General features: G+C 31.9%; 1 protein-coding gene across 1 annotated transcript in view; it reads left to right on the forward strand.

Moving 5' to 3' along the window:
* The window catches only part of LOC126776671 (uncharacterized), a 109,646-nt gene that overhangs the window by 21,355 nt on the left and 66,430 nt on the right, over positions 1-21,861 (forward strand). Inside the window, exons 7-12 of the mRNA XM_050499293.1 lie at positions 173-272; positions 1,588-2,708; positions 2,818-5,489; positions 13,508-13,639; positions 13,884-14,378; positions 21,012-21,168. Of these exons, the coding sequence (XP_050355250.1) occupies positions 173-272; positions 1,588-2,708; positions 2,818-5,489; positions 13,508-13,639; positions 13,884-14,378; positions 21,012-21,168 (4,677 nt within the window). The remainder of the gene's footprint in view (positions 1-172; positions 273-1,587; positions 2,709-2,817; positions 5,490-13,507; positions 13,640-13,883; positions 14,379-21,011; positions 21,169-21,861) is intronic.

The raw sequence follows: 21,861 nt of genomic DNA on the forward strand, positions 1-21,861 counted from the left end.
TGCATATTTATTATACAAAACAAAATGCTTATAAATCAGTAACGTTTCACTCGAGCCTTGCTGCAAATATGTTGAAATCTTAAATTCGATCTTAAAATTTGACTATTTTACACCTAAACGATTAATGTTAGTATTGAGTGTTATTATATAAAAAGTAATATACTTTTTCTAGAATTTAAGAAAAGAACTAGAAACACCTATGAAAGTGAAGATGACGTACCGCCATTCCCCGTACAAGATAGCCCCACTGGCTACCCCCGCATCCCTGTAATGTAAGTACACGAAGTGTAATCTAGAAAAAATTAAATTTAAAAATTGTTTTTTTTTTTTTACGAAATAGTTTTTATTGATAAATTGTTATATTGTTTTTTTTTTTTTCAAAAACACGTCAATAGTGTTTAATTGGGTTCCCCACGATGCTTCAAATGTTATTAAGGAATTCTTTTAAACTATGTGCATTTGACATTATAATATTATACTAAATTCCATTTATTAGAATTTCATCAAAATCTATTTCATGTCTTGTGTCGATAATATTGATTATTATCAACATATTTTTTGTCGACACTTCATTTTCTTTGATAAGACGAAGAATTTTATAAGATATTTATTAATGCTTAGCAAATTTTTTTTAATTGTATGGATTATGGGTATATTTGTACGACACTACTTCTATTCTGCTTGTTTGTTTGCTTATAACCCACTAACATTGTAGGCAAAACAAGTCACCTTACATTAAATAGTGTATTCTTTTTGATATTAAAACGTGTTCGGATAACTAGACGGCTTGCGGTTTCTCTAAACGTCCGTGTCACCGAGGGTTTTGCAAAGGAATCTCTCTCTGTAATTACTCGAAAGATGCTTTATAGAAGAGGCTCTAAACATTCGCTTTTAATTGGAGAGCTGGCGTCTCAATTATGACACACGACGTTCTACCTTTGAACTTTTGATTGCTATCTTGGGGAATTCCCTTTTTGATGTTTTCAAACGACTGCCTTCTAAGCATTCGAAATTCGATATTTTTTTAAATGTGTGACCGCATACCTTTCTTTATATGATACTTCGTAATGTTGTATTAACATGTTTAAACAATATTCAAAAATCAGTGCTCAATAGTCATGCTTAGGATGACTTATATATGAAACAACACAACAAAACATATAAGAAATTATATTGTAATTAATTATATTTTTTATTATTATGTACGATTGTAACACGTCTAGAAGAATACAATAGCAACGTTTTCCGCTCAAGAAAAATCTGTCTTGACAGAGGGATGCAAAACAAAAACAGTCAATGCCTCCCTCATTAAAATCTTCCGTTCCTTTGATTTTGTCTAGAAACGGTCAGGTACAAGTTTGTATGATGCGAGAAAAGACCGTCCTTTGAGGGCTGCCAAAGAACTGGCTGCAATGAGCACATTCAAATTAAATTAAAAAACATGAACCTTAAATGTGTTTCTTTCTTCGACATTTTGGATTTTTTTTTCACTTTATTTGATTTAAAATCGAGTGATTAAAATGGTTTTGTTTACACTAAAAATCCAAGTAGAAGGCATAATTTAAACATCAACTATTTTAATTCCAGGTATCCTAACCTTTCCAAGGCTTTACTTAATAAGAAAGCAAACGCTGTAAATCACGCTTTAACTAACTTTAATTCTAATTATCATCCAAAACATGTGTCTAATGCAAGCAATGAAAATTATAATTACAACAGGGTTCCGCGTAGAAATACAATTTCATATCAACGTACACCTGGTAATGAAAATATTAAATTAGAAAAATATCAATTGCTTCGTAAAAACTTGAGCAAATTATTAACAAATTCAAACGATAAAGTTTATGAGAATTTGTCAATTGTGGACTTAAAAAACGAAAATTTATCAATATCAAAGATTACTAAAAAGAAAAAGCCCTTTATAGTACCGAAGCCTATAAATAAACTTCAAAATGACAATCACAATATATATGAGGTTCTCAAACGCCATGAGCCAATTTATGTAAACAATAACAATGATATTATTTACGAGAATTTTCCAAATAATTGTAACATAGAGTTATCTAATGATTTGAATAAAATTGTTAATGATGAGTACGTAGACATGGGAGGTCAAATTAATTCTGATAATAATAAGCGAATGATTTTTAATTTAAACGCAAATATTTGTATTCAAAATAACAATATAAATTATATTAGTAAATCTGTAGGATTTCGAAGATCATCTATACCCGATATTGATTTCGTAGCTAATTGTCATAATAGAGGCGATTTTGGTTGCATATATGAAAATAGTAATTCTTATAAGCATTATGATTTAAATCCTGAAGCTTTACGTAACCATGCATATCCTTTTACCGAAAAGAACCAAAAATTTGAAGAATTACCTTGTTTTTGCCATGAATACCCATCGAGTAGGCGTAACAAACTTAAAAAAACAAAGTCATGTGACATTTACTATAGCTGTGAAAATGTAGACCAAATTCAACCCAACCAAGCCGACGTACGTTTTGATTGTGAGCATACAAAAGAAGAACTTGCATTAGGTAATGAAGCGACGCCTATTAAAGTTATGGTTTTTGAACAATTTGACGAAACTAAGCCTTCATCAACACCAGGTCAAAGTTCATCTGCTGTTGTTAAAACCAAAGCTGAATTAGTTCTCAAAAAGAAAACTAGTCAACTAATATCACTTTTAAGTGACTGGAGCATTTCCAAATAACATTTTACTGTAAAATTGGTGGTGCTTGGGGTGGCGGTAATTTAGATATATGCATCTTAACAATATGTTTTTTTTTTAATAATTTATTTTTTAATTGTTTCCGTTGCTTTATGTGATTTACAGGAAGGCTCCAGAGACCCAGAAAAATAATAATTTGTGTGATAGCCTATTAACACCATCTTCATCTTTTCTAACAAAAAATCCACCTCAGAGTTTTGTTAAAAAGCTTGCTTCAAAATGCTTGGGCCTTAAAGCAAAGTTTAACTCTGCTCCTAACATATCTAATCCTGGGTTAGAGTCGAATGTCGATGGAAAACTAAAACAGTCGGATTCTAAAATAAGCTCGAATGCCTTACACATAGGAAATAGCAAATTTTTTAAAATATTGTCGAAAAAGGAGGAATCAGGTGATATTATTTGTACTGACGAATTTGACACAATTTCATTAGATAGACTTGGTACTTTAAATAGAGATTCCACAGTCAACAGAAGTAATAGGAGTTGTCCAGGATTTAAAACTTCATTGCCAAATATATCTGAAAACAACGAGCTTAGTGATTCTCTTGAATCTCTTAACGAAAATATTAATCCATTGGATAGTGAGGGTAAAATTGATAAAATGACTGAAGCAATTAACTATGATACGAAACTTAGCATATTCGAACCTAGACGAACAAATAATAGTATATCTAATGTTTCTTCAGATTATGCAAATTTTGTTAATGAATGTTATGAATCGTATGAATTTTCATCTAAACTTAGTACACAAATAGAATTAAAGGAAGAAAGCACAATATGTATTCCAAAGCCACCGCCCAGATCGAATTTAATGGCTTCAGAAAATGAAGATGCAATTTATGAAAATATAATTCCTGAAAAATCTAATTTAAGACACCCAACTCCTGCTGTTAGAACTCATATTCCACCGCCTGTTGAAATTGAAAAAAAAGTTTTGTACCAAAATATATTAATAAAGCCTGAGAGAAAAGCACCTGAACCACCTAAAAGGTCGTTCAAGCCTTTAAATGATATGTCTAATCAACCATCGCCTAGTGAAAGTCGATCCTCTACTTTGTCATCTGATTCTTTGATCGACGAATCTAATTTAGAAGATATTTTATTATCGGAGAAATCAAGGTCTTTTCGTCATGGTAAAATTGCACTGCATAGGGAATCGAGTAAATCTAGTATTAACAGAACACAATCAAACGCATCAGATGTTTCTAACTTTACTGAGATTAGTGCAATTGAAAATGTCGATTGTAGTGATGATGTGCAAGATAAGTCAGTATATCTTACAATGACAGGTACATTACCGAACAAGAAAACAGAAAAAGTTAAGAAAAAAGTACTTTTTAGACATAAAACATTTACTAATATTGAAGCAGATAGAAACTCTATTAACACGAAAAATTTTACACTAAGGGGCAATCCTTTCCTAAAAGAATCGTTGGGCAAATATCACATCCGTGGTACGGGCCATTGTATCTACAAAGGTCCAACAGTAAAAGAATTTATTAAAATTTTTAATAAGGACATTCTATACAATGACACCGAACCATTGACAAAACTTCCTAATGATAAAAGAGCTAGTTATTTTGAAACTGCTATATGCTTTTGTAAACCGCGCCCTCCAAAATTCCATAGTAGCGCCGAAGACTTACTAGATATCCAAAACCACGAAGAAGATAAAGTAATTATCGATTTTGATGGAATAAAAAATAAATTAGAATTTGTTTCTACATCATTTCGATGTTTCTGTGATTCCGGAATGTGTCCTTTACATGCAAGTAAACGAGAATCGCCAATGGAATTAGTTGTTAAATTTTCAGCAATGAAGAAAAGTATTTCAACTCCTGATATCACCTTAGAATTATCGCCTTCTTCGACAATACAAAAAGCAGGTTTAATTAAAAATAAATCAGTTCCTTCTAATTTGGAAGAGCCATATGCCGTCGTTAATATACAAGATGTTATTAGTAAAAACGTAAACAAATACAATACAGATTTAAAAGGATTTGGCTTCGATGATTCTCCATATGTAGCAATGTCCCCACATTCTTCCCTATCATCAACAGACCGACCTTATTCTATAAAAGACATAGCAGAAGTTATTTCTATAGGTACTAATTCAACATCAACTGACGCTAACACATCTTCTGCTTCTGATACTATGCAATTGTTAAGAAAATCGAGCTCCTCGGAACACTCCGGAAATTGGTCGTTACAATCATGTAATTCTAACATAACAGTAGTATCGGATGCGTCGTTTAAGACGTGCTTAGAAGAATCATCTGATGATTCTGATGGTACTTTACATTCGGACGGGGAAAGTTCGGACGCCGAGACGGTTAAATCTGATGTTAGCACGACAAAAAGGCCGTGGGTTCACAGTAGCTCCTTTCGGTTCGGCAATAATAGATCAAAGAATGATGTAAATGATGTTTTAGACGAGGATGACAGTTTTGTTTCGGCGAAATTCGAATCCTCGTCTTCTAAATTCGAGAGCGGTATAAGTGTAGATTCAGAAAGTTCTTCGTCCGAGTGTGAAGGGGATAGTGGTGTTCCGGGGGAAGGTTATGTGTCGCTTGATGCTTCGCTTGAGCGGGGTACGGGGGTGGTCGGGGGTGTTCGCAGCGGGTCGGGGCGACGGCGTTGGGATGAAGCGGAAGGCACGAGCGAAGGCGATGCCATCAGCGTATCTAGCGCTGCGTCTAGCTGTGCCCCGCTGCATTTAGCACATCACCATGAATACAGCAAAGTTTCGGTAAGTTCAGTTTACAGTTTCGTATTCCATCACCGCAAAATAATAACCATTTACTTTATATTCGTTTTATTTTACTTTATATTAATAATTAATGGGCGTCACGAAAATGTTTGGTTAAGTCACAATTATAAAATTTAATTGATTTGAATATAGTATTAATATATATTTCATTAATTTCTATTAACTATAATGTTTTAAATTATTATACCGCCCGAAATTTAACGGCCTACCCATGACTGAAGCTGTCACGCGAGGACCTCATAAGATTTGTGTCGGATAAGTTAACGATGTCACGGAATGTATCGTGATCGTTTTACAAATTATGGAGGCGTTAAAACAAATGTAAGAAAATAACTCTCTTTGATAAAGAAAATTAAAATGTCGTGAGAAATGCAATAAATATCATTAAGTCAGTTCACACATGGCGATCGCTGCCACTTGTGGATACGGATGTCGTAATACCATAATTTAATACCGTCCAATTAGTTGGCGTCAAATTGGAAATAGTATGTTCACGCCGTCTGCACTGTTCTTTTTTCAATATATTGTTGATAGATGTAGCCCGACCAAAATAATATTCATAACATTGGTAATAAAAAATTTCTAAATTACTTTCATAATTAATTATTTTTTTGTTATTCAATATGAAATTATTATACTTATAAAGGTTAAAGCTCCATCGGTTCGTAGAAAAAAAATACCTAGACCCAAAAGTAACCAGCGAAAGAACTCAGTGCGTTCTGTTTGACAAATTTTGTAATTGTTTTCTATGTTATTTCTAGCATCAGAGGCTGTTTGGACGTTTTCTGGAATATACGACTCGTGCAACTATAAATCATAAAGTTTTTGTAGTATATAAGTTTTGACAGCAATTATGCCATGCGATTAATATTTCTTATTATAATAAAAGTCGACGCATCCGTTTCCTTTAGTACGAAATACGTACATGCAATAGTCGGTACTTGATTAACCGTAATCATAACATAGCGTTCCCACATGGGCACTGGAATTTTTAACCATCGCAAGAATTAGAATGTCAGTCGTGCCGCGAATGTGATCGGGACGTGCGTTTGTCGCGCACATAGTGTAACAATTGTGTACAATTTGAATATTTCGCGTGTATGATTTTTTAAATTATAGTGATAAATTTGAATATTTAGTGTATTTTTTTTGTGTCGTAATCGCGAGGATAATTTTTATCGTGATCAATGTAAGTTTTAATTTGTAATGAACTCGATTTTTTTTTTAAATTGAATGTTATCGTATAGTATATAGATTACATTTACTATTTTTCTATATAAATGATCATATAATAAAAAAAACTGATAAGCTCATAAGTTATTTAACTTTTAATATTAGGTTATTATTTAAATAATGGTAAAGAAAAATGTTCAAAGAGTATTTATATATTTTTAATTAAATTATTACTGATATAGAAATTATATATACTTAGATTTGTTACAAGTATTAAATCGAGAAAATAATACTCCCCATGTCAAGGACTCCATAACCCAATTTCGTGTTTCGTAATTTCCCATATGGCTGGATACATGCAACAATGTGTCATAGATTAAACAAGAGATACTTTAGATAGATCGTGAAAATTACAATTGCTTATCTTAATTGAGATTGTAAAATATGAAACAAATAGCTTATCTAAAACTTCCAGAAATTGTATTACGAAAAATTACATGGTTTACTTTTGTCTTTTCTTTGCAAAAATATATATGCAAACGATATTTGAGAATTTTGTATAATTTATTAGAGGAGAATGTTATATTGTAGTAGAAATATCTTAATGATTTTACAAATGTAGATTGTCAAACGTTTTGTTTTCACTCATATTTTTTTTATTACTCGATTTGATTTGATTTTATTTTCCGCATAATAATTTCCGAACGACAAGTAAGTAGCTATTTGTTCACGTATTTCGTAAAGTTTGATTGATAAGACATTGCCATTGTAGTAGTAGGAGTAATCATTGGTCACGATATGAATACGCTTGTCCCTGTATTTACACTGGCCCACTCAAAACTAAATGATAGCATACCTTTTTGGAGGTAGAATAATTGATAAATAAACGTAGCTCTACGAATCCGCTCAACAACGAGAAAATCCTAGTAAGAAGAAATTTGTTCGTGTAATCCATTTCTAAAAATAATTATTCTTTGCCCTCTAATAGATTGAAATCTACGGAAATAGGATTTCGCGGACTGGCGTTTGGCCAATAGCCAGACCCGATGTCGAGGTATACGTTTACACATAGTAAAGCTCCTATATTCGTGTTGCTGGACGGGAATTTGGGTATTAGCATTTCATTGTAAGCATTCTGATTATATGTGCTATTTTAAATTATGTATATAATTTAACGGCACGTACGAACGCGTGAGGAATATTTTGTGAACTATAATTTTGTTATCTATGCTATATAATATATTTATTTACTTATTTATTTTATTCGGTTTACACTTATTAAAATAATATAATATAACAAAATAAATTCTATTCTAAGTGTCAAAATTACTTAAAGAAGAACACAACATGCACAAAAAGACAAATCAATATCCTAACCTAATATATAGCTTCTTATATTTAAAACTACAATAAATACATATGAAAAAGGATAAATCGATTCAGACATCATGTTTAATTTAATAATATTATAAAGAGGAAAGATTCGTTTGTTTGTAATCGATAAAATCTAGAAAATACTGAACCTATTTTAATAATTCCTTTACTATTAAAAAGAAACTTCATTCTAAAGTAACATAAGCTATATTTTATTTACTTTTATAATCGCAATCTGAAGTCCTCGAGGTTCGAAGCCGCGGGCACAGCTTGTACAGAATTATAAAAAACATTAAAGAAGTTCACTAAACTACTAGCTGCAATATGATTCATGTACTGAATAATATTAATATTTTATTTATGTAGAAATTGGAAATTAATTTAATGGATACTTCATCTCAAATCAACAAATCTCATCTTAGTGTAAATTGACTATAAATATATTCATGACTTTATTATTTATATAATGTTATTATTTATTATTTTTATTGATTCCTTCAATTTAATTTATGACATAATTATTCTTATACAGTACAGTACAGTAACGGCCTGTTAATGTCCCACTGCTGGGCTAAGGCCTCCTCTCCCTTTTTGAGGAGAAGGTTTGGAGCACTACACTGCTCCAATGAGGGTTGGTAGAATACACATGTGGCAGAATTTCAATGAAATTAGACACATGCAGGTTTCCTCACGATGTTTTCCGTCACCGTTAAGCACGAAATGAATTATAAACACAAATTAAGCACATGAAAATTCAGTGGTGCTTGCCCGGGTTTGAACCCACGATCATCAGTTAAGCTTCACGCGTTCTTACCACTATAATTAATTAATAATCTGTAAAATATTATCGGTGTAATTTTTGTCTTTTTATTGATTGTATATGATCCTAGTTAGTCGAAATAAATGTTTTATTATAATTATTACACATTTAGCAGTTTATTTGTGCGACAGATACGTTTTAAAAAGCTACCCTCCACTTTGACCTTAAAATGTTTTTCTCATTGCACTGTAAGAATTTTATTCACTAATTTCAATTTTAGCGCGACATAAGTTTCAATCACATACAAAATATAACCAAAATCGGTGCTTAGGAGTTCAGTGTTATACATACGTACAAAAGAATTATATGTATGAGGAATGACATGACGTAATCGAAATAACTCTAGAGATATTTTGTTCATCATCTCTGACCAGATGCGTTATGGATAGCGTTTCTAATTCTTGTGTTTATAACTAAGTAAATTTTCAGCATCCGTATGTGGGTCAGTGGAACTCGATGAGATATTTATATGGATGGATCATATGTTTCGCTTTGCTATTGATCGATTTTAAAAAGATTTATTCGGCCTTGGTTTAGACAAACGATATTTCTTTGTGACCTAGATTATTGATTTTATACGTATATTAATATATTTTAAATTATTATTTGAAGCTCATATTCGTACGTTTATAAACTGTCCGTATATCATATAATATATATATATATATATATATATAAAGAGCTTGGTAAACTTGTGAGAAATATAATATAATTTAAACATAAATAAATATACAATAACTTTTTTATCGGTGCTTGCGATTATGTTATAAATAACTATTTTTATTAAATTTATTCATTTTAATTTATGTAATTATCGTCACTTTTAATCCGATGTAATTATTTTCCTTTGCGTAAATACTGTTTTCAAAATTGTAATATTTTACACTCAAACTTTACAAATGATGTTGTTCCGCGTCCGTGCATCATTGAAGCTCTGCAGCTAACATTCATGGAAAAATAATTTCTCGTTTCGAAGTCATGGTATATTCTTTAGAGAAAATTATAATAACTGACACTTAAAAAGTTTATTTGTTATTGAAATTGTTTTCGATTTCAAAATCCCACGATTATTTATTTATTTATTTATTTATTTGGGAAACATACAGCATAATATAGTACATAAACATTTGGTAACAAAATATGTTTCACATAAGCCAACAAAGCTTCCACTTTTACATTCAATCATGGAGTGAACCTAACAATAACAAGTTATTTAACAATTAATTAAAATATATGAAAAGTATTTAAAATGAATAATTTTTGAGAATATTTTTAAATAAAATGAATATCCCAATTGGATCATGTCAAATGTTAGTAATTCGGGGGCCGAATTCTTCTGATCTATAATGATTACGATAGGATTTAATCCCAATTCAACTTTGACTAATCTATATTTATTCAAATGGGAACCGAACAGATATGATTTAACAAATACCGTTATGTAAAAAACCGAACTTAATTTTTAACTCTTATGCCAATAGTCGATAATTAAATTAAAGAATAGGAAAACGGATAAACGATCACGCTTCAATTCGATTGCGATAAAGTGACAATTTGTTAGTAGAATTTTCGCTAATCTCGTCAAGCGACAGAGGCCTGAACTTGTAAATTTGGTTCAATTATTGCAAAAAATATGTCATTTGTAATAGAAGTGTCATTTGAATTGTATTAATTAACGCTTTAAACAAAAATAAGTTAAAATTATTATTATATTAATCAGTGCAATTATTTAACCTTTTAAACTTAATTATTCCCATCGGTTACACTCAATTAAACAACAGTCGCTACCACTAATCATGACTGCAGGACCATATTGGCGCCATATTAATGCGCCTGTCGGAACCGCGACGTCTGCGCATGCGCATCCGATTAAAATTAATCCCTTTGATGTAGGCACTTTGATTCTAAAATATTCTTATGTTCGAGGAAATGTGAAAAAGGAAAGTTCTCTAAACGTAACTGTCGCAGTTTAATTAACATTATAGTATTTACAATATCAATTAGAAAAGAACAAATTGCTACTGTTAAATCATGCTCGATATAATTTATTTGTCTTAGTGTAAGGGTGTATATAAATTAATATACATATTTACTACCCACCACTGACAATAATAAAAAATAAGAATAGTCTATAAGTCCTTTTGCTAAACAAGCGTATTTTCTTCTCCGAAGGCACAGATAAGCTTAAATAATTTTTTTGTTAAAATTAGGTAAAATACATCTTTTGTAATCTTCGTCGATTTCTCCGTCGTCGATAGGCATTTCAATAGGCCGTAGCAACGCATTCTCAATGGGGATCGCCAGGAAGAATACAAATGATTTTTTTTATAAAATAGGCCACTTGATGGTAAATGGTCACCAACGCCCATCCTAGAAATATTAACCATATCTTACATCGCAAATTCACCACCAAAAATAGGTATAACTACCTAAATAGGTACTAAGATGTTCGTTCTTGGAGTAACACATTACTCACTCACCCTTTAAACCGGAACCCAACAATGCTAAGTACTGCTGTTTTTGCGGTAGAATATATAATGGGTGGGTGGTAGCTATTCCGATGAGCTTACACAAAGCCCGCTTGCTACCGCAAATTAGACAAAATCAAATTAAAATAGTTTGCCAAACCCTTTGTAAATTTAACTAATAATGTCTTCCGGACCGTTTTCGGCCACGGCGGACAATCTCAAGAAAGAATAGCCATCAGCGCAGGACAATATTATAGTGCACAAGTGTGTGTGCAAACACAGGTGCACGGGGTATTTCCTAGTTCTCATAATCCGATGGGACGACTCCAACTAAGTATGGGCTTCGCAGACTTTATCGTAATTTTTTTTTCACTTACAATACTACTGACAATATTAAATAGTAAAAAAATACCTAAAAAAAAAATTACAGGTGAAGTCGTCAAAATAACGCGAATCTGTTAAAACAAGGTACTACAACCATATTACAAAATATTTATACATTAATTTAATGTTACGATTCGCTGACATTATACAGAATTCAATTCGAATTAGGTCAAGTGTTGAAATATTACCACTTACAGTAATTTATTACTTACGAACGATTGCTGGTTGTTTATTGCAATTATCTAAATTACTTTAAATATAAATGTTTGGTAATTACAAGGGTTTAATTATATTCAATAAGTGATAAGATTTTTTTTTTTAATTTAACATTTTAAGGCCTTGTTAAATATGATCCAGCTATTGGTGATTGATGGCGATGAGTGAGCCAGTGTAATTACAAAATCGGAAGGCATATAACATATTAGACCCTATGAATCTCCCATCATAAAACAACTTTCAAAACTTTAAAACAACATAAATAACTAATTTGGTGATTAACATTCAATTTTGTTTATATTATATACTAGTAGTCCGTAAACGGTTATAATAGCCCACGATATCTCGTCAGAATGAATTGAAGAGAAATTTGTCGAGAGCTAACTATCATGTCTAACAGGCTATTATGTAGAAAATTGTCCATTCAACGGCCGGCTGCTACCAATTTAACCCTCATCCTCGACTCAATATTAAATTACTTGGACCTTTAGGGATACTGTTTGGTACAAAATATAAGGAGGCGGCGGAGATAATTAGATAAGTAATTAGTATGATTTAAAATAATTTGATAGTTTTCAAATAATTAAGAAATTTTTATTTATCAAATTATTATTTGCAGATATTTAAATGAATATAATATGGTAAGGTTATATAAATATTACGTATCTTTTTCTCTTCCATAACGGCCTATGGATTTGATAAAATATTTGCGCTGATACATTGGGTAAAGTATCGAAAGTTATTAGGTTTTGTCGGTTAAGTACTAACCGCCTAAGAGCTTCCATTGTGTGCCTGGTGTATATAAATTAATTAGAAAATAGTATATTATATTGAAAAGTCCGCTACGCTATAATATGGGAGGGTTAAGCTATCCTATGTTATAATGAGAATTAATTAATTATCTAAATTCCCTTATTTATTTGGCATAAAAGACTTAACTTTTTACTAATAAATTTAAACTTGAACCTTAAACGTATACAATTTAGGTACTATAACTTATTTCACAAGGTGACGCGCAATAACATATCCTGAAGCGATGAATCGTTAGCAGTTCAATTTTATGTAATTTGCAATAATAAAATTTATGTATTTTAGACCGTAGCTAAGCGTTCTTCGCAATCGTTGAAATTCACAATTACGCAATTGTGAACACTTATCTCGTTCCGTGACGACAATGAGTTCTGCTATATATAGATGCGGTATCCGTCTATTTACCTAAATTACTATTCCGTTCTTGGGTTATACTGTATCTGATCTCTGCGTCGAGACCATTAGGATTTATAAGGCTAGATTCAGGTCACTTTTAGATGTCATCGTTAAACTCGTATTAGGTGATTTGTTTTTACGCAATCAATTTATCTATTAGATTGAAGTATTCTAAATAAACTTTGGAGTAATGTTCTTTTAACTGTCAATTTTTATTTAATCTGAATATGTAAATAATATGTCATGGATGGGTCGTTAATATTTCTTATTTATGTTATCCTTACTTCGGGACCGATTGTTACCTTTCGATTTCCTAAGTGAATGTACATCTCTTCACGCGTATATAATTTCTACAGCCCACCCCTCCCAAGAAGCCCCCCAGAAGGAACTTGTCTGTGTCCCCTACCCACGTCAATTCTCCATCCTCTGGGTACAGCTATGAGCTGAGAGCCCATGCGAGGAGTCAGGACGACTTGGATGAAATACAGGTGAGTTCTGTCATCCAACTTAGTAGTAGCAGATGTCCAAAAAACTCTTATTATTATTATCTATCTTTTATTACTAAATTAGTTTTATAATTATTTATTTTATATTATAGAATTATCGAAACTACACTACTATAATAATATGGCACATTATTTTAACTGATATGAGATAGGAATATAACTATTAATTTTTATATATGTATTTATATGTAGTAATAGTGTGTGTAATAGAGTCTCATTGTTACAGGGTGCTAAACATTACCTCAAACACGGTAGATCTGTCGACCAATACGTCGATAGCAAGCTATCCTACTCGGAGTACGAAGAAAACCATAATTCACCTAGAGCTGTCCCAGTGCCAAATCCTCGGCCGAGTCTCAGAAACCGCACACAACCCGTTGCCATTACGGCTATGTATGAAAATGTCGTCATAAAAGAACAGAATCCTCGCAGGAAGCTAAGAAGAAACACGTTTGGGCCACAATACGAAAACTTCGAAGCCAGAATGGCAGACAAACGAGTTAGAAAATACTCTAACCAAGAGAGATCGTCCCTGGAGAGTTTATTAGACGATCAGTCAATGAATAGTCCGAGTGAATGTGAACGGTACTCTGATGGCTCGAGGGTAGATATTCCTCTGTCGCCGACCCACTATGAACAACCTCCAACGCCTGACCATCCGCCGCCTTCAGCGAAACAAGCGGAGAATAGCATCCACGAACGGATTAGACCATTGAGTCAGGTTAGTCCTGATTGAAGATTTTCTGCACCAAAAACTCTTTATCACTTACTTTTAGATCGTCCAGTTTTTTTGTTCTTAACATTTAAAAGATTTTATGTTTTTTATTCATGGAATGATAATTAGGCTCAAATTTTTTGTTTATTTTTTTCCCTTTGTATATATTATGTTTCTAATAAAAATACTAATATGTCATACAGTATAACACATTCATCACATTATAATATAAGTGCAGCAAAAATGGTATAGATTTTGTAATAATTAAAAGCGACATGTGTAATTAAGACAAACCTAAAAGCGAAATCCAATATAATTGTGATTTTGAAATATTACATTTACATTTTCTAAATAAATAAGTAAATGATTTGATTTTTGCTGGACATAGCTATCATTATACATTAAATACGCTGCTTGTTAAAACATCTTCAAATGGGTTATATTTCTTACGTAGAGTAAATACTCCCATTTTAACCCATGCGAGTGGTACGAGACGTGTTTGTTTTTTTTCTTAAGCGCTCACATCAATATCAAGCACAGCGCCTCAACAAACCATATGTTGGGCGAGAAACCGTTACACAAGCTTAAGCATTCCCAAAAAAGAGTAGTCGTTAAGCAAGTTGCAAAAATCTAGAAAACTCTATATTTTGTTATATTTCTTGCAGCATTTTATACACACTAATAATTTATATGAAGCAAGATCGATCGAATTTCGCTTTCGTCCAAATGAATCATCTGTCAATAAGTGGTCGAAAGACATTAGGATGAGGACAATGGTGATTGCCGAAGCACTTTTCCAATTGTCAATATTTGTTGACACGATAAATCGAACACATATATAATTTCCATACATTTTTGTCTTTTTTATATATGAAAAGTATAATCGCTGTGACCTTGTCTATGTCTACTCTGAAATATTTTCACCAGACTCCTTCATCGACTCCAAATTGCATGAGCATGTTTTCAATATATATATAAACAATGTTACTCTTATCATTACTTTTGAATATTTCAGCTTATTATGGAGGTTGTAGAAGAGATACGAATTCGAAAAAAATCGCAAGGCGATGTTACAAATAGCTGATGCTTTTTACTTAGTTATTTTAAATATTTAAAAGTAAGCTATGGGACGGATGTATTGTGATTGTCTTTTAGTCTATGCGTATGGTGCTATATTGAATGAAATGTTGATTTCGCTTCCTTCTGTAAATAGACAATTTTTTTTATTAATTTTTCTTTAAACATCCTAAGGTGCTGAAGATTAGGTTAAGTAAATGTTTATTATATACTAGTTGTTGTAGTTTGAAATTGTTTTGTGAATTGCATTTAAAAAAAGCATATTATATAGCAATGTTCATAATTTACAAAACAATTTTTGTTTTTTTTTTTTATACCGATATGACAGTATCATGAATAGGGCTAGACTAGAGTTTAAATAGAGTAAAGTAGACAAGCTAAGACAGTCTTGTGAAAAACTCTTTGGAGAGTATTTAAAAAAAAAAACATCGAGCCTTTGTTACCTTTAAATAACTCTCTAAGTTTGACATCGGAATTAGATCTTAAATTGAACTATTTATTTAAATATAGAACCTCATATTTAGTTCAATTCATAGAACTGATTCTATTAACACAATATAAGAGGTTGTATTACGGTTAGCTACAGATATTAAAAAAAAAAGATAATTTTTTTTAAATTAAAAACGACTGAAAAATGTGATAGAAAACAAAAATTACTTAAAATGTGTATTTTTTAATTGTAGCTAATCGATACACATCTTGTCTTGTTCGAAGTCTGCGCTGACTCAAAAATAAATCGATTACCAATTGGAGTATTAAATTGTTCAAATATCATTTGAATAAATTACCAATGTTGCTCTTTAATATAATAAAATATAATAAATATTAAATATGTACTTCTTATAATTTACCATTTTTTATTTTAAGTCTTATCTTGTATTATTTCGTAATTTTATTTCGTTTATAAAATAAATATCTTTATTGTATTTTTCTTTGTTTTTATTTTCTCCTTTCATTTTTTAAGCATATCTTTTACTTTCTATAAAATTATAGTATGGAATTTATTTTTTATTATTTTTTTGCAGTTTTGTGTTTATTAATTTTAAAGAGGTATACTTTACAGCTTTATGTTTTAGCGTGTATCTTCGCTATTTGAGTGCATAATATTCCAGACGGCTTATTCCCAACTCAATCGATTTAAATAGTTTTTTTTTATTCAGAGATTTAATTAATTTGTGTGTATAGTCTCGTAATGAAACGGTGAAAACAAACAATAAATATTGAAATGTTAAAATTTCATATCAGGTTACTGCTTGAATCGTGAAATAAAGAAATACGTTAATAATATTAATATGTTAGAATTGTGTGGTTGTTTATTGATAAATTATAAAATAAAAATAAAAAACCACCTTAATTCAATATATGTATCACGATATTTTCCTGAATCATGAAATTGTTTTTCGCGCCTTATAAAATATACAAGCAATTTATTATATCGGCGACTTAAACTTGAAACTAATTTGCTTATAACCGTAACAGCCCATGAATGTCCCACTGCTGGGCTAAAAGCCTCCTCTCCTCTTTTTGAGGAGAAGGTTTGGAGCTTATTCCACCACGCTGCTCCAATGCGGGTTGGTGGAATACATATGTGGCAAAATTTCAGTGAAATTAGACACATGCAGGTTTCCTCACTATGTTTTCCTTCACCGTAAAGGACGAGATGAATTATAATCACAAATTAAGCACTTATCTTATAACACTTATCTTTTTCTTCGTATACTTCATTACTGAAGGTCGTGCTTCTCCTGAAATGCTCAAATCACTCTGTCCTCTGCTTGTCTCAGGGCAGTCGGAATATTGAGTCCCGTTATATATTGGATCTGGTCGAACCAGCGGGTAGGTAATCGACCGCGTGATCTTTTGCCTTCGACCTTCCCTACAACAACCAGTTTATCCAGATTGTCTGTTTGTCTCCGGGCAATATGACTCTATAACTTATAACTCGTTTGTAGCATATAGTGGATAGTCTGGTTGTAATCTTTAGTTGATCTAGAATAGACCTGTTAGTTCTTTTTGCTGTCCACGGATTGAAACATTACATTAAACGAACTATATACTTCTTATATAGTTCGTTTAATGTAATGTTTCAATGAAATGATCAGCGTTCCAATGTTTTTATGTATTCGTATATTCAAAAGAGTTGTTTCGGCGATGCACGTACACTTCAATGACCTTTATGACTTTTTTTATGTAGAATAGGAAGGCGGACGGGCATATGGGTCACCTGATGGTAAGTGGTCACCAACGCCCATAGACATTGGCATTGTAAAAAATGTTAACCATCGCTTACATCGCGAATGCGCCACCAACCTTGGGAACGAAAGATGTTATGTCCCTTGTGCCTGTAATTACACTGGCACACTCACCCTTCAAACCGGAACACAACAATACCAAGTACTGCTGTTTTGCGGTAGAATATCTGATGAGTGGGTGGTACTTACCCAGACGAGCTAGCACAAAGCTCTACCACCAGTAAAAAATTAAAATAGTACTTGTTGAAATATAAGCAAATACGTAATAAATTAACTCTTAATGTTCGTTATATTATAATTAACTAGTCCGGTGTTTTGGATTTCATTTATTAAAATATAATTATTATGTCGAGATGGTCCAGAGCAGCGCCTGCCTTGACCCTTGATCAGGCTAGAGCGAGATTGTTTTTCCGCGCCCTTTGGTCGACGCTTTACAAAATTGTGTATCAGTTATTTTTATATATATAATAATTACCACTTTTATAAAAAATAAAACAGCGCTTTTGTAACTATGGAAATAGTGTATGAAATTTTCTTGTCCCTTGCTAATTTATTTCGTATTCAGCGTAGAAGTAAAACATTGTAAGGAATTCCATGCATTCGTGAGAATTTTGTAACATTAAGATATCAATACCACCGTCACTTGGGAGAAGCGTTTCATAAACGCCCTAAGCCACTAGTCTAAAGGCAATAAAAGAGATCCGAGAGAAACAACTGAGGCGCTTTCTTAAAGCTAAAGGAGTGACGAATTATATTTTATAAAATTTGCTGCACAGTATCCAAAGCTGCTCTTAAAACTACTTATATTAATTACAATATATATATATGAAGAATGTAAGTAGCACGTTTTATAGTTGTAGTTTTCTAGTTTAAAATTTAATTCATAACAATTCGTACATGAGTACAATACAGTAACAGCCTGTGAATGTCTCACTGCTGGGCTAAGGCCTCCTCTCCCTTTTTGAGGAGAAGGTTGATTTGACACACGCAGGTTTTCTCACGATGTTTTCCTTTACCGTATAGCACGAGATGAATTATAATCATAAATTAAGCACATGAAAATTCAGTGGTGCTTGCCCGGGCTTAAATCCACAACCATCGGTTAAGATTCACGCGTTCTTACCACTGGGCCATCTTGGTATGAGTACGATAGGAAACAAACATTTTATACGAGAGAAATCATACGTATGTAAAAACAGTCACGTGATATGTAACGCAGAAACTAATTTTAAATAAAAAAAATACTTAAGCGAAGGGTACTTGTCGAATAGTGGGACATTCACAGGTTGCTTCTTTACTGCTGTTTTTATGGACGATTTATGAATGTAAACCAGGGCTAATTAATAATAATGAACAAAAATATTCATCAAAATGAATGTCTCCACTTGATGCTTTTTAAAATAATTTAGTTTACCTTATATTGCTATATATCTAGGGAAGAATTTTTTTTTTAATGAAAAAAATATCTTTCGTGTATTTTTAACAATGATTATCAATTAAAATGGTTTAATTTATAATTGGAAGATAAAAGAGGAAGGCAGGTAAGATTTTTGTTTGTTTATATATCACTGTTTTGTATTTATGTCATAAGCTATTTATATAGACTAATAGTATTATTTGTATCAGACTATTTTGCTCAAAACCCTATTTTTTTATTTATTATCTATCTATATAATACTTAATACAATTTTTCTCACGTTGCTTTATTACTTACAACTAATTTAAAGATCAATCAAATAACTTCTAATTCTTATGTTATAATAAGTATGTCACAATATATTTTAAGTTTTTTTATTTAGGTTTACGGAACAATTGGAAAGAAAATATTATACCTGGACTGCATGGCCTTCAATAGTAATAATTGCTCTACCACTGGACATACCTTTTCAAGTAGAATAGTTATTTAATATTATTATTTGCAAAGCTTACAAAATTTATACCCAATACAGATTAGTAATGATCTCCTCTAAGTATCTTCTATTTAGAAGAACAAGTTATGTTAAAAGAACTGTAATATCTGGATATATCTTATAAGTTGACAAGCATGGATCCACCATAGTGGGCACGGTCGGCATGCCCACAGTCCTACCCTAGACCCTGGTGTCGATATAAATGCCTATAGGTATACGGGAAAGGTATCCGCGGGAGCGTCATAATTTTTTTAAACTTCTTCGTACGAGTAGGAATGCAATGTATCGATTATAAGTGAGTCCGTAGTACGACTGGGCTGATTTTCGGGTGACTGACCGTAAACTGATTTGACTGCTGGATCCGCGCCTGTAATTTTTTTTTTTATGGAATAGGAAGGTGGACGAGCATATGGGCCACCTGATGGTAAGTGGTCACCAAACGCCCACTAATAATAAATAAAAGAATATGAAATTTACGCCAGTTACGTCAGTAGTGTGTTAAGAGCATGTGAAATCATTAAAAAGTACTAGATTATTTATGATCTCAACGTATTCTTGATAAGATTATTGCCAGTTCGCCACAAGGCTTCATGTGGGTAGGGTCTATGTCAGTTCACTCGGTGACATTTAACACGCAAATAGTGTAGAATTGAAAAAAACGGAGATATTATAGATAATAGTAACAATAATACATCACAAGTACATCTACTTATATAATACAATATAAAACAGTAGGTATATAAAAAAATCTTCTTCCAAACGCGCTGCAGTTTTTGGTGTTAGTTTTAAATATATTGATTTAGTAGTTTTTTTTTCAATTGCAAAAGAAATAAAAAAAAATGTCCTCATTTGTAAGCATAGCCTTCATTGTTTCTATGTATGTTTAATACATATCATAAATTAGTTTTATCTAAATTTCAAATTAAGGTATAGTAAAGAATAAGTTTTTATATAAAAAAGTAATCGATTTACATCAATTATTGCTATAAAACATTAGTCCTTTATTGTAATGTTCTATTTGAAAAGCTCTGTGTAGTGGTATATCAATAATTACTTTTCAGCGTACTATATTAATTGCTTCGTTGATCTAGGGGCTTGAATAAGCTGCAGACCCTGATTTTCTGGGCTCTAATCTCAAGGTCTAATCAATAAAAGGCCGGAGTTTGAAAGTGACAGTGTTAACATCACCATGCCTCAGAAATCACGTAAAGCCGTTGCTTCTGAGCGTGAGGTCCTTACAGTCGAGACTGATTGCCATCCCTTTGGATTGTGAAAGTGAAATAGAAAGCGCACCTGTGCTTGCACACAAACTTGTGCGCAGATTGTGAACAGATTATCAATTTATCTAATTATCTACTCATATTTCTTGTAGTAGTTTTATACTAGATTTTGTTTAACAGGAATACAAGAGAAGATCTATGTTACGAGATAGTCAAACTGAGACCGAGGTGATCCTGCTCCGCGCGCCGTCAGCAGTTTCCGTCGCGAGCGGTGCCACCGACCGTAGCGGTAACACCGACTGCGTGGAGGAATATGTGTGTGATGTTCCGTTCGCTGGTGAGTACCTACCATTTAACAATCCATGTTGTAGATATTTAAGACAGTATTTAATGAAGCAAATGTTAATATTTAACTTGAATAGAATAATACGCGTACTTGAACCACGACCTTATTGTACATAAGGTCATGGTTCAAAGTTATATTACATAATATATTGTATAAATCACTGCAATTTGTACATCAATAATGTTTGCTCATAAATATTTTCAGGAGTACATATTAAAAATTGTAAATAGTAAAGACATTCTAAACTCACTTTACAAATATTATATAAACACAGTAAACAAAATGAACTTTTTAAAGTACAAATTCTTCGTTCGTGATAGAGTAGAATTTGAGTGCAACGCTTCTATATATAACGTTTGGAAATAACACTTCTCGTATTACTTAAAGAAAGAAAGATATATATGTATGCATAACTAAGCCTTAGATATTTTTAGTATAAAAAAGTTACACTTACATAGTTATAAGTTACAATTAAGTTACACGCATGAAAGCATAATATATTAATTATTGTAATTAATATTCTTTTTCAACGCTAACCAAAGTTAAAATTAACTAATATGACTTTTATCTGAATTGTAATTGATCCATAACAACAGATGACGACGATCAGTATACAACTTGTCCATCAGTGATGCCATCAAGACATCTGTTACCAATATATTAAATACATACAGACTGAATCAT

The sequence above is a fragment of the Nymphalis io genome, chromosome 21 (genome assembly GCF_905147045.1).
Source record: "Nymphalis io chromosome 21, ilAglIoxx1.1, whole genome shotgun sequence".
Classification (NCBI taxonomy): domain Eukaryota; kingdom Metazoa; phylum Arthropoda; class Insecta; order Lepidoptera; family Nymphalidae; genus Nymphalis; species Nymphalis io.